Below are 14887 nucleotides of genomic sequence, written 5' to 3' on the forward strand. Positions count from 1 at the left end.
GGTTTAATAAGTGATAGGCTACTAGGTTAGCTTGCTTCTGTATGTCATGTATTTAATTTGTTCTACTGATAAACCTATTTCTTATCTATTACTAAATAACTAATGATTGCAGCTTTGTAGTGTAGTGTGAGTTGGTACGGCTAGGGGGTCTCCTTCCTTCCATTCATTCATTCATTCATTTATTATTTATTCATTCATTCATCTATCTATCTATCTATCATCTATCTTTATTGCTGAAGCAATTGGGATTAAGTGACTTGCCCAGGGTCACACAGCTAGGAAGTGTCTGGGTTCTAATTTAAAGGAGAGATGGCAAAACCCATTCTTCTTCCTTCTCTTGAGAATAGTAGCCATTCAGCTGAGATCTGCAGTTGAAGCCAGTTATATAGAAGTTATAGCCTTTTACCTATTAGTACTGTGCCAAGTATGACCAGTGATAATCATGGCACTAGCAGGGAACCATTAAGCATCAATCAGCTGAGGCCAGCAGAAAGTAACACCCTTAAGACTATGTAGCCCAGCCTTACTAGACCAAGAGGAATAGTTACAATGATATCCCCAAACAGCAGTGACAGCCCTAAAACATCACAGGAATTGCCTCTAAATACATGCTCATTGTTCACATGTATTGTACGTGTGTGTGGACCTGTTCCACTAGGGGGATATATATTTGTGGAAAAATGTGTCTTAGGTTTATGAGAAGAATCTGCTATTCCTAATTTTCTTAGTATGTTTCTTCATTAAATACCTTGTTTTCAACTAATTGTATCCATTGGTTGACTGGTAAAAGTAAACACATTGGTAGGGGCTCACAAACTATGATTCTTGACTAGATGTGAATAAAGTATTTCAAATCTAAGAAAACTAGTGCAACCCACTTGGAAATGGAGAATAGGCATCCTCAGGTACTACATAGTATAATAAAGGCATTGACTACTAAAATCTTGAAAAATAATTTTATTGTGGTCAATGACAGCAGTGAATTCTCACTCTTGATGGGTTTAGCCACCTTTGTTATAAATTGAAAGACATTTATAAAAGAGACATGACAAAGGGATTGAAAAGAGAGTTGAGAAAGTGTCGAATGAAGGGAAAAGCAACTGAAGAAAAGAACAGGTATTCTTAGCATAATGAAAATGGGTTTAACTGACAATAATGCCCTTGACTTTTTCGTCCATGAGAACTCAATTTGTTCCTGAGGACTTTTGGCTTGGTTTATGAACTAAGTTTTTCTAAATTTATTTCTATGAACTCAGAATTCAATGTTTAACACTCCCTCCCTTGGCAGCCCAAAGTCCCATCCTATCATATGGAGGCAGCTCAGAACAAGAGTTGCCAGAACCACAGGACTTTTTGCCCTGTGGTCCACTAAAGGATTTACTGGAGAAGAGGGGTAGAGGGCTAGGGGGAGCCTCCACTTGGCCGTAATCCAAACAATGCATTGCATCATCTTTCTACTCAAGACCCTGGATTCTGCATTAATGATTTTGATTTGGGGGATGTCACACATTCATCTGAAGGTATTAAACACACACACATACACACACACACACACACACACACACACACACACACACACACCCGTGTCTTTTCCCCCACACATTCTGAAATTTGGTCTTGTGCAAAATGCAAGTCCTAGGGGAGGGAGGAGAAGCCAATTCTAGGTGAGATTCAGAGATCTAGGAGCAGCATTCCACATCTGTCCAGAGAAGGCTCCAAGGGGCTTGTGATTTGAAAAGTGTAGTGGGGCACAATTTTATTAATCACTATAGTTTGTTTTAGAGAAGAGGATTTCCAGGAAGGCTCTATGTGGTGGTTCTTTGTTTGGTAGTTCTTTCTCCTGGTCTGTCTTGGAGGTGATCTTTTTGGCCCTCAGCTTTAACACATAAACAAAGACATAGTCATTATTACTCATGAAAATCTTTAAATAGCATTCAACCTTTCCCACTCATTTTCAGTGACCAGGACTCAGAGCTATAACTAGCCTAAGGTGTGTCCCAGGATGCCAATATCTGGAGGTAGCCATGATTTCTTACAGCAGCCTATTCCTGACCTCATAGTCCTCTCTCCCTAAGCCCATTTTGCCTTAGATTAGTCCCAGATGGAATCACCATATGGCTGTCTAGTGAGAAGACTTCTAGACTGATAGGTTAGAGACACAGTTCTTGTCCTGATTCTATCCTCAATTCTTTGTATGACTTTGAATGAATGACCTCATGGAAGCTCAGAATCTCAGACTTGGAAGAGACCTCAAAGCCATCCAATCCAACTATAACGAATCCATTAATTCAATAAGAATTTATTAAGTACCTATTATATTCCAGTCCCTGGATTAGATATTGGAACTATAAGAAAGAAAGGAAGGAAGAAAGAGGGAAAGGAAGGAAAGAAGGAAGGAAAAAAGAAAGAAGGAAAGAAAAGAGAGAAGACATTTCTAGAACTCCTTCAATTTCTAATACTCCTCTACCTCCCAGAAATTATTTTGTATATACTATGTACAAATTTTTTTTTTAATCTGAGTATATACTGCTGCTTCTTATTAGAAGAACATAAATTCCTTGAGGGCAAGAATTATCTTCCTTCCTCCCTTTTTTCTTTCTTTCTTTCTTTTTTCTTTTTCTTCTTTCCTTCCTTCCTTCCTTCCTTCCTTCCTTCCTTCCTTCCTTCCTTCCTTCCTTCCTTCCTTCCTTCCTTCCTTCTCTTTCCTTCCTTCCTCTCTTTCTTTCTCTGTCTCTTTTTTTTCTCTTTCTTTCTCTCTTTCTTTCTTAATAGAACTAGGTCTTGAAAGGAGTTAGGAATTCAAGCATGGGGACAGCCAACATAAAGACCTGGAGTTAGTAAAGAAGTGTCCTGTACTAGATACAAGTAATTCTATCTGTAACCATTTGTCTAGAATGTAGAAGTGTCCTATACTAGATACAAAAGTAGCTTTATCCTTATGTAACCATTTGTCTCGAATATAGTTTGAGTTAAGGAAAACAAAGTGCTGGAAATCTAGAAAGATAGGAATCTGAATAATAATCTCACCAATACCCTTCTCTAACAGGGGTGATCCAACCTCAGCTTGAAGACTTGGTACAGCTGACTGGATCTGAACACTGTGCCTACCCTTTGATCCAGCACTTTATCCATTAAGCAACTGAGCTGCCAAGATCTTCAGGCTTATTATTCTTATTATATTTTATGAGTCTGCCCATTCCTTATTCTAGTTCTTTTTGAGATTGGACCAGAGGGGAGGGAAAGGAAATAAACATTGATTAAGTACCTACTATATACTTTATTATCTCATTTGATCCAAGGTCAACTTGATGAGGTAGGTTCTATTAGTATCCTCATTTTACTATTGAAGAAATTCAGATAGAGATTAAGTGACTTGTTCAGGGTCACACAGTTAGTGTGTATGTATGTGAGTGTGTGTGTGTGTGTGTGTGTGTGTGTGTAGTATAAAAGGATTTAGAGTTCAGGAAGCCTTGTATAATCATTTAGATGCAGATTGGATTAGATAGCATCTGAATTCCCTTTTGGCACCTGAGAGCTCCTTTAGAAAAAGTCCAAATACTATATCTGTATCTGTACAGGAACTCTGTGTATGGTAGCTGTTAGTAATTGGTCTAGTGACAAATGGAAAGGGGGAGATAAGAAGAGGCTGGCCAGCTGGGAGGGGGAAATTCCAGAAAATGGAGAAATGCAAAGTTTGTGCAATTGTGTTTGAACATCAACAGCAAAGTAACCAGAAATTGCTGATCAGACAACAGTGAGTGATATTTGAAACCACAGGTGTTAACTTTGAGAATGAAAAAAAAATAGCAGCTAAACAACGTACACAGCAATCAGTAGGTACAAATTCACATCTGATAAGATCTTCTAAATTCAGCCACCAGGAAAGGAGTGAGAAATCTTGACCAAAAATAGCTATTAGTAATGACAAATAGGGGACATCTCAAAGAGCTATATAACTGTGCGTACAATTTTATCCAGGAGTTCCTCTATTGGGTCTATATCCCAAAGAGATCATAATAGAGGGAAAAGGACCCACATGTACACAAATGTTTATAGCAGCCTTTTTTATAGTGGCAAAGAATTGAAATTGAGTGAATGCCTATCAATTGGGGAATGGCTGAATAAGTTATAGTGTATTAAAGTAATGGAATATTATTGTTCTATAAGAAATGATGAGCAGGCTGATTTCAGAAAAGCCTGGGAATATTTACATGAACTGATGCTAAGTGAAGTGAGCAGAACCAAGAAAACATTGTACATAGTAGCAACAAGATTATGTGCTGGACTTGGCTCTTTTCAACAATGAAGTAATCAAGGCAATTTCAATAGACTTAAAATGGAAAGTGCCATCTGCATCCAGAGAGAGAATTATAGAGACCGAATATGGACCAAAGCATAATATTTTGTTATTGTTTGTTTTTTCTTTCTTGTGGTTCCCCCCCTCCCCCCTTGATCTGATTTTTCTGCAGCACAATGAATATGGAAATATGTTTAGAAGAACTGCACATACTTAACCTATAGTGAATTACTTACTGTCTTGGGAGAAGGAAGAGGGGAGAGATGGAGAAACATTTAGAATACGAGGTTTTGCAAAAGTGAATGTTGAAAACTAGCTTTGCATATATTTGGAAAAATGAAATACTATTTTTTAAAAATAGGGGGCTTCACCCAAACTGGAGATTTTATTACTAAAATGCATTGATAATGTATTATACAAGAATGATTAGTGGATCATTAAAATAGCCACATGAACTGACATTTATATGAGTTAAATTTTTTTTTTTGAGCTAGGTTCTTCAAAATTATCTAATTTGTTTTACCTTACAGACAGGGAAGCTGAAGATGGTGGGATGATTTGCCTAGGGTCACACAGCTAATAAGTGTCAGAGGTAGGATTTGAACCTAAGCCTCTCCAATTTCAAAAGTTTTTACAAACACATACATTTTAATATAAAAATCACATTATTAAAATATATTTAATGTTACATAATTATGATATATTTAACTTATTTTAAAAAGATTTGCCATTTTATTTTAATATGTTTAAATATATTTTTTCATTTTATTCTCACAGTCATCCTGTAAGTGGTTAATAAATGCTTGTTAACTAAGACTTGAAGTTAAATGATAGACCAACTAATCAACAAGCATTTATTAGGTTCCTTTTAGTTGAAGGTCTGTGAGCATTGGAGATGCAATGACAAAAAACAACAACCCCCCCCCAAAAAAAAAAAAAAAACAAAGCCAAAGCTGCCTGCCCCCAGGAAGCTTAGATTCTACTGAAGAATGGTTATGCAAGTAATAAGTATCAAAGACCTACGGGAGGTAGGTTTTCTGGACTCCAAACCTCATTTCCCACCTTTGGCATTACTTAGGTAATCCTGGCTTGTTTCCTTGCTCATAAAATGAGGGGCTTAGACCACACATAGGAGGTCCCTTCTTACTAGAGCTAAGATCTTAAATCCAGAATTTTGTGAGCTCAAAATTCCTTTTAGCTGTAAAACTTTCTGATGTTTAAGTTAGAGGGAGAAACCATACAACTAGGAGGCACATTGGAGATCGTTTTAGAGACAATGTCATTTTAAAAACAATGAAATGGAAATTTACAGTGTCAAACAAGGAGGAAGGAAAACAAGCTGATATTTGAACTCAGCTCCTCTGACTCTCAGTCTAGTCTGCTTGCCAGGATGCCATGGCTGCTGTGTGAGATGGCAAACCTTTATTAAACCTGTGACCTTGGTTGGAACCACAGCTTCAATATGTATTAGTCATGTGGCTAAATTATTTATTTCAAACAATCATGGGATCCTAAATATAGAATGAAACCTCCAAGGCCATCTCATTGAAACCTCTCATTTTCTACATGAGGAAATTGAAGTTTGGGAGTTAAGCAACTTGATTCAAGATCACGTAGGCAATAAACATCAGAGGTAGGAGCAATATGATTTGTCAAGTGGACAACTGGGTGGTATAGTGGAAAGAGTGTTCAGACCTGGAGTCAGGAAGACTTGAGTCCAAATGTGATCTCAGATACTTAGGAGCTATGTGACCCTGGACAAATCACTTAACTCAGTTTGCCTCAGTTCCCTCATCTGTAAAATGAGCTGGAGAAGGAAATGGCAAACCATTCCTGTATTGTTGCCAAGGAAATCTCAAATGGGGTCACCATGGAAATGACTGAACAACAATAAAAGCATACCAGGCACTAACTGCTTTAGAATTATTATCTCATTTGATCTTTACAACAACCCTGGGAGGTAGGTATTATTAGGAATCCCATTTTACAGATGAGGAAACTAAGGCAAATAGAGATTAAAATTGACTTCCTTAGTATCATACAGCTAGTAAATTTCTGAAATTGAATTTAAACTCAAGTTTTCCTGATTCCAGGCCCAGTGCTCTATCCACTGCACTACCTACCTCAGGAGAGTTCTGGAAAGAGGGACATTAATACCTGGGGTCACCTGGGAAGGCTTCACAGAGAAGTCCCTTGGGCTAAGCCTTGAAAGCATAGAAAGACTCCCAAAGGCAGAGAGGAGAGAATACATTCCAGGACTGGGGATAGTCTGCAGTAAATGCCCAGAGATGGAAGAGGATGGGAGGATCACAAGGGAAACATTGTTTGGTTGGACTGTTTGCTTGTCTATAAAGTATGGAGAACGGTGAGACCTGTGCTTTGCATCTCACCAGATTAATGTGCTGAAAATGGTTTGCACATCTTTACGTTCCAATACAATCCTACTAGAATCCAGTAAGCATCAACAATGTGGCAGGTCTTGGACTCTATGGGTCCTGTAGATAATGAGAGTTAATCAATGGAAAGAGGGCTGGGGAAGAGAGGAACTCAGAATCTGGGTTCAAATCCCTCCTTGGCTACCTCTATGACATTGACTAAGTCACCTCATTTCTGCATTTCTTTATTCACAAACAAAGGATCTGTAACCCTATAGTATTCCATCTCCTCCTCATTGTGTTGGTAAGCTATCCTTGGAATATATTGAGTATCTTATACCACACATTAGTAGTGTTTGAAGGCCAAAGTTGGCTTTGAAACATGATGACTGGACTTTTGCCTCAAGTTCTAGAGATCATGCCATTTAGATCTAGCAGGTCCTTAGAAATTACCCAGGCTGACCCCTCACTTTGCAGAGGAAGACCCACGTTCTTAGCTCAAGAGCAATTAGGTCGGAAAGTCTTTAATTCAGAATTAGAATGCTAGTTCCCTGAGTCCAAATTCAGGGCTTTTGCCATGATACCACAATGCAGGATGCCAAAATACTATAGTATCTGTCATTTCCTTCATTAGAATGGTTGCTCCTTGATGTAAAGGACTGGTTTTGGATTTATGAATTCAATGCTTAGCATAGTACCTAGCACACAGTAGGCACTTAATAAATGCTTGCTAAAGGACAAATTGAATTGGAGAAATTGGGTGGATTCTAACTCAGTCCATCAGAGATGTAACTCTGAAAAAGCCCTTATTCATCTAATGCAGTGGTTCCCATTTAGGGATTTGGGCCCAATGGGATGGTCAAAGGAATTTGAGCTAAAAAGTCTTTAATCACTCTTGAAGCATGAAATAATTGGTCAATTATATCACAAATGTTTTTTTCCTTGGTGACAACAAGAATATGCATATTTGAAGCAGTATGTGCATGTTTCTGCAATGATAGGTAGAACAACGTTTTACAATTATAATCATACACTGTAAGTTTTAATTTGGAACTTATGGGGACAAAGCTATCATTGCGGTTATTGTAAATATTTAATGAACAAATCTAAGCAGAATATCATAAATTAAATAACTCCATAGGGGTCACAACACCTTTGTGGTTGCTGAGGAAAGGGGTTCAAAGAACAAAAAATTGTGAAATCTAATCCAATCTAGTTTATAATTGAGGAAATTGGGGCCTAGAGAGAATTGACTTATCCAGCTAGTAAAGGGCAGAAACAAGATTTGGAGCCAGATCCTATGGCTCTTTCCCTAAAACCACACTGCCTCCCCTCTAACTTAAGGGCTCTCTACAAGGCCATGACATATATGGTACCCATTTGGCCAAGCTTAGAAAGAGCCTGAAGTTCTAGGAATCTCCTTCTCTCTCCTGGCCAGGCCAGAACAGCTTCTTGGGGCCAATCTTTGTAAAGCACATCAATCATTATCTGTTGCATAATCCTCCATCACCATTTGGTCTGGGTCCAGATTTGAAGCAGCCTGCCAGTTCCCATCTGCCTCTGTCTCTCACATGTGTGTGTGGATGGATGGATGGATCACACCACTCTTGCAAAAGGGTATAAAGACCCAGAAAAAGACCTCAGCCAAGAGCCTGCCTCTGCACACGCTCACACTTCAGTGCAATGGTGTTTTGGCTGAGAAGGTACTTCCTACTTTAAGTCCTAGACAGTTCTGAATCTGGGGACAGAATGTCTTGTGTTTCTCAGACTCCACCTTTAGAGGTTATATGACCTTCTGAAATCACATTCTCTGGGCCATAGCTTCCTCATCTGCAAAAATGAGAGGATTGAACTAGGCAATTTCTCCTCAAGTCAAGCATGATATAATGTCTTTGGCCTTGTTATTCTTTAATGTCTGACTCTTTATGAGCCAACTTGGGGTTTTCTCAGCAGAGACAATAGAGTGGTTTGCCATTTCCTTCTCCAGCTCATTTGAGAGATGAGGAAACTGAGGCAAACCAGGTGAAGTGACTTGCCCAGGATCATAGAGCTTGGGAGTGTCTGAGACTGGATTTGAATTCAGGAAAATGAGTCTTCCTGATTCTAGGCCCAGCTCTCTATGCCTGTACCAGTAGTTGTCCAGGGAATTACAAATGAGATAATATTTGCAAAGCACTTAGTCCAGTATCTAGCACATAATAGGTGCTATGTAAATGTTTATTCCTTCCTATTCTCTCCCTTGATTCCCAGTCTTGGAATCAGGAAGATTTTAGTTCAAATACTACCCTTGGACACTGTGAAGGGAACGGGTAACTGTGAGACCCTGGGAGAGTCACTCCTCATCTGTAAAAGGAGAGTATTGAATTCAAAGGTCTGAAAAGTCCCTTCCATCTTCCAACTTATGATCCACAATTATTTATGATTGCTTTTGTTTTCTCTTTTTATAAAAGGAAGCCTGAGGTAAGGGAGGGACAGTGAGTCTCCTTTATCGGTTCCTTCCTATCTTTAGTGTTCTTTGATTCTATTAGGTAGGTTAGTATAGGGGAGAGAGCATTGCTGTGGAGTCCAAGGACCTGAATTCAAATTCTGCTTTTCTTACTATGTGGCTTAACTCACTGAGTCTCTATTTCCTCAATTGCAAGATGAAGGAATTGGATTAAATGAGTCATAAACTCTTAATATTTGGTGTTTGGGAGCTTTGAGTATTCATTGCTAGAAAGCTCTTCTAGAAATACTCTCTAGAAATGTGTGCCAGCTCATTCTTGTCTCTGCCATCCCACAAATAGCTCATTGAGTTGTTGAGGATGTGCCAGCCTTTTTTTCATTAGTGATCAATCGCTAACTCACCGTAGAAGTTGAGTCAGTAACTTTGCTCTTCAACATTTCAACGTATACTGGCTTCTGGAAAACAGAAAGAACACCAGTAATACTTAGCTGCTTCTTTTACTTACCTTCCAAACTTGGAAAATGGAATACTTAAAAAAATTTTTTAAAATTAAAAGTGAAGAGAATTCCTGAATGAGAAAGTCTTCTCTGTCAATGCAGGTGGACACTTTGCTGCAGGTTCTAGTGTGCGATGTAATGTTCCGATATTCCGAGGGCAGCCCAAAACAGATTGAAATGGAATTTGGAAATACTTAACAAAATAAGTACAAATACAATAAAATAAGGATGATGTTAACATGTGGTTTTCTCAGATAATATGTGGCCAGCAAGGATCCTTATGTACCTTTAATCAATCCCTGTTTTTTATTGAGTTTGACACCATTAATCTAGATCCCTGAGATGTGAAATGCACATGATAACATTGTCAAGAGATGTCAGAGACAGGATTTAAATTGGACCTTCCTGTTTCTGGGATGGGCACTTAGCCACCAAGTCACTGATTGCCAAAAGCTGAAACTGGTTGCTCAGATCTCTCAAATGCATTCTCCTTTAAAACCTTTTTAAAGGAGGTCGTTAGAGTCCCTTAACACACATCTTTTGTTCCAAGCCCTCTCAAATCTAACAATGTGTCCTAACAGCCCTCCTCCATGGACCCTCGCAGCTCTGATATCCTGTGTTCTAAGGGTCCTCCCAGTTCTGATATCCTGTGTTCTAAGGGTCCTCTTAGCTCTGACATCCTGGGTTCTAAGGGCCCTCCCAGCTCTGACATTCTGGGTTCTAAGGGCCCTCCCAGCTCTGACATTCTATGTTCTAAGGACCCTCCCAGCTCTGATATCCTGGGTTCTAAGGGCCCTCCCAGCTCTGACATTCTGGGTTCTAAGGGTCCTCTCAGCTCTGACATCCTGGGTTCTAAAGGCTCTCCCAGCTCTGATCTCCTGGGTTCTAAAGGCCCTCCCAGTTCTGACATCCTATGTTCTAAGGGTCCTCTCAGCTCTGTCATCCTGTGTTCTAAGGGCCCTCCCACTGATATTTTATTTTCTGTGGGCCCTCTCAGCTCTGATGTTCTGGGTTCTGAAATGGAATTCCTCTATGAACTAAAGTGATATGATCTTGGCTTTTAAAAGTCACAGGAGAAAAGGAAAAAGCATAACATATGTCTGCTTGGGGGGAAAACACCCCACACCCTGTGTCCCATTTCATAATTGGATTATATTTTATCACTATCTCATTCAAATTCTTACCACATATCACTCTATTTTTTTCAAAATAAAAGTTTCATAATGATGACAATGTATTTACTGTCAAATATTTCTGTATCCTGTTAATAAAAATACCTTGTCAATAGTAGCCAATTAGAATAGAGTAACCATTTTTGTTTTTTTGTTTATTTCCTATAGGAAAACCTAGTTGAGTTGTTATTCAGATATATTTCTATGCATCCTCCAAGTATTGTAAGTTATTAAAAAATCTGTTATCAATTTGGTCTTTTTCTTTCATGGATCACAACAATTCTAAGCTCCTTCTCAGTTTTGATCTTTTATGTTCTAAGGGTCCTCCCAATTCTGACATTTTGTGTTCTAAAGACCCTCTCACCTCTGATATTCTGGGTTCTAAGAGCCATTCCAACTCTTGACATTCTGTGTCCTAAGAGTTCTCTTAGCTCTAACATCCTGAGTTCTAAAGCCCTTTCTGGTTCTGACATTCTGTCTTAAGGACCATTTTAACTTTGACATTCTATACTCAAAAGCACTCCCAGCTCTATTCTCTGAAAGTGAATTCAGGTCTGAAAAAAAGATTCCTGAATGGGTGAGCTGGAAATTCTCTTGCAGGGCACCTCTGGGGGCCACCTCCAGGGCAGGGATAGCTCCAGGCTGGCAGGAGCCAGCAGGAAGTGGGAAACTATCCTTGGGCATCCCCCATCAGCTCAGGCCCAAGCAGAAAAATACCTAAAAGCAGGGACCCAGAAGATGCCTTCTGGCCCTTCTCCTCCTCCTTCTCCTCCCCCTGCCATGTCCCTCTCTTCCTCATGCTTGCTCACAGAGTCTCTGCCAGACTCTTCAGAAAAGGCTGTTGCTGAGCCTGCTTTGGAGACAGTGCCGAGTGCCAGGAGCAGTAACTCTTGTCTATGGCAAGGGGCTTTTGGGCTCTGGCTTGGAGGTATCCAGACAGTTAAGTTCCAGAGGAGGCACTGGCCATAAGGCTTGGCCAGAGGGCCAGTGTATGCAGGAGCCTTCACCCACCAGCTCCTCTAAACCAGTGGCTGCAGCTACAACTTTGGACTCAACAAGACTTTTGTTTAAGCAAATATTCCTTTTGGACTCCTTCCCAATGACCCAGAGAGTTGCTACGGTTGCAAAGTAAGTTCTTGTTTTATTGAGCTAAGTCCTCAAAAGGAAATGGTTATTTTGATCACTGTGTTGAAGCAATGGAGGTGGCCAATGTGGGGATTCATTTTTGCTTGACTGCTATCATTGTCATAAGGGCTTTATTTATTTATTTATTTTTTAAGATTCTGTGGCTGAGGTGGTATAATAAATATAATTTTCACACACACACACACATACACTCACCCTATTGGTATTTAATGGTGGCCATCTCTTGGATAAAGATTGGGGGAGGGAAGAAAGAAAGGGAAAAAAGAAATTTACATGTTAATAACTTTGTTGTATATTTAAAAGGAGCAGTATATTTGCCATTTCATGTACAAATGTCTTTTCTTAAAAAACCCTTATACCTGTTATGAAAAATTTTATTTTGTTATATTAATTAAAAATAAAATAAATTAAAAAAATTTAAGTGTAAGGCTGGGAGGGAGAGAAAATAATAAATTGAAAAATAAAATGAAAAACTTTTTTTAAAAAAGTTCATTTTGATTAGTTTGCTGTCTTGGAAAAAGGATAGGCAAGAGAGAAGGAGAAAAATTTATAACACAAGGTTTTGCAAAGGTGAATGTTGAAAACTTATCTTTGTATATATTCAGAAAAAATAAAATACTATTTCAAAAAGTTCATTGTGGGAGATCCCACTGTTTTTACAAACATCATGTTGGATTCCTGCAGCTCCCCTTCTCCCTACTTCTCCTCCCTTCCAAACCTCACCCCACCCATGATTTCCAGTGACCTGAGAGTGGAAACTCTGGAGGGAATTTTCTGGGTCCTGCAGCTGCTAGGTAAAAACATTCCACCAAATTTTCAAGGGCCAAAGGATCTTGATTCATCCAGTCTGATTCATACATCCATAAGAATCCTCTCTATAAGAACCATAACAAGATATCCACAGACCTCCAGGAGTGGCTCCTTTCCTTTTTGGGTCAGCTCATTCCTCTCTTGGACAGGAAGCGTTTCCTTCTAACAAGTCTAATTTAGACAATCCATGGATTTCAGTTATGGGAAAGAAAGTATCTTCCAGAAAAATCACACACAACACACACAACAACAACAACAACAACAAACCACATGGAAGAGAGTTTTAGCAGAATCTGGACTTAGTTGAGGATTACTTCTGACTGCTTTCCAGTGATGGAACTAGGTTTACTTAGTGATTGTTGAATTATATTCCTATATATCAGAAAGAGGAAAATTCTTTTTGTGGAGGCCGGAAAGGGGGGAAGGAGAAGACTTGTACTAAGAATAGTATTTTTTCTAAGCCTTTTGAACCTCAGAACCTCAGTTGGACCTTTGGTTCAACTTATATCTGGACAACGATTCCTTCTACCACGCACAGAAGATGATGCCTTAGGAGCTCTTTAGTCCAACTACCTCATTTCAGAGGAGGAAACTGAGATTCAGAGGCTTGCCCCAAGACCAGCAGGTAGTAAGTAGCACAAATGAGATTTGACCTCAGGTACCCTAACTCTAAATTCAGAGCTCTTTCTGAAAAGCTCTCTCACCTGAGAGTCACTCAATCTATTCTTGAAGACCTCCAAAGATGAGGAACTCATTATCTTCAGAGGCAATTCATCTCATGTTTGGACAGCTCTAGTCATAGCCTAAATTTCTAACCCTGCTCCTATCTCTGTCCTCTGGGGACAAAGAGAACAAGTTGAATCTCTCTTCCACATAAAAAAAAGTGCTTCAAATACTTGAAGACTCTTGACTTCCTTCTCCCAGAGAGATCAGCCCAGTTCCTTCAACTGATCTATTTGTGGCTTGATCTCAGGCTCTTTATTATCCTTGTTTGACTTTCTCCATCCATTCTTTCATTTAGTGATGTTGCTTTTAAATCTCTAGCTCTCAATACAATACTCTAAAAATGTTCTGACCCAGGTAGAAGACTGAGCTCATCACAACCCTAAAAGGGTGACTATACTTTCCTTAATGTCTCCTAAGATCTCACATGTTTTCATAGTTAGCATATTCTGGTATTGCCTCATAGTATGCATGACTCCTGGATCTTTTTCACATGAATTGTCATCTCCATCTTGTACTTGGGAAGTTGATTTGTGGCTTAAGAGACACAGATGTTCTGAAAAATACTGGATTTTCTCAATTTTATTGGCACCCAGAAGGCATATAATTGAACTCAAGTCTTACTGACTTCAATCCATTCTCTTTTCTGGATACATGCTCACATTTTGACTCACAGATCTCAAAATGGCAGAGTCTCAGAGGCTACCTAGCTTATGAGGAAACTGAGACTTAAGTTAACTGATTTACTTAAATAGTTCACCCATGTATTAGTCTCCAAAATGAGTTTTGAAACCCGGGTTTCTGAATTCACAGCCAATGACCTTTCCATGGTACCCTATTGTTTTTATTGCCATTACAGAATTCTGATTTTAAAAAAAATTTTTTTTGGCATATGTTTTTTTGGGAAACCTTCCTTTCACTTGGTGCAATTACCAAGTAAGGAAGCAAGAGGACATTGGGTCTCTTCTAGTTCTAAATTCTTTCTTTGACTGGGTCTGATTGGGAATTGTATTACAAGCAGCCTTGTGGAGTGGGTAATAGCTGATCAAAACCCTTTCTGACCCAAGGATTTCTCTCTTGTAATGATTTCCAGACCAAGGTGCATGCAGGAAGAGGAACTTCTCATCCTCCCTAACATTGCCCCTACTTGATAAAGGCTTTCCGGGGCCAAAGGTGGCTAAGGTTCACAGGTACTACCTTTCTCTTCTCAGTAACTCTTCTCCCAAATCTCCTCCCTCTCATTTCTGGGAGAAGCACACATTCATTGGCTTTGGAGTCAGTTGCTCTAGGTTCAAATCAATCAATAAGTATGTATTAATGCTGGGGGGTGGGAGGAGGGAGGAAGAGGGGATAGAAAGCAAAAAAAAAATTTCCAATGACCTTATATTCTATCAGACATGTCTGTCAAAATGTAGACTGGG

General features: G+C 39.2%; 1 protein-coding gene across 2 annotated transcripts in view; it reads right to left on the minus strand.

Moving 5' to 3' along the window:
- Positions 1 to 663: 663 nt before the first annotated feature.
- The window catches only part of LOC127555843 (forkhead-associated domain-containing protein 1-like), a 111434-nt gene continuing 97210 nt past the window's right edge, over positions 664 to 14887 (minus strand). For both annotated transcript variants that reach the window (XM_051988501.1, XM_051988502.1), the window contains exons 21-22: positions 9520 to 9573; positions 664 to 1876 (exon numbers count right to left, since the gene is read on the minus strand). In XM_051988501.1, the coding sequence (XP_051844461.1) occupies positions 1760 to 1876; positions 9520 to 9573 (171 nt within the window). In that variant the 3' untranslated portion in view covers positions 664 to 1759. The remainder of the gene's footprint in view (positions 1877 to 9519; positions 9574 to 14887) is intronic.

The sequence above is a fragment of the Antechinus flavipes genome, chromosome 3 (genome assembly GCF_016432865.1).
Source record: "Antechinus flavipes isolate AdamAnt ecotype Samford, QLD, Australia chromosome 3, AdamAnt_v2, whole genome shotgun sequence".
Lineage (NCBI taxonomy): Eukaryota > Metazoa > Chordata > Mammalia > Dasyuromorphia > Dasyuridae > Antechinus > Antechinus flavipes.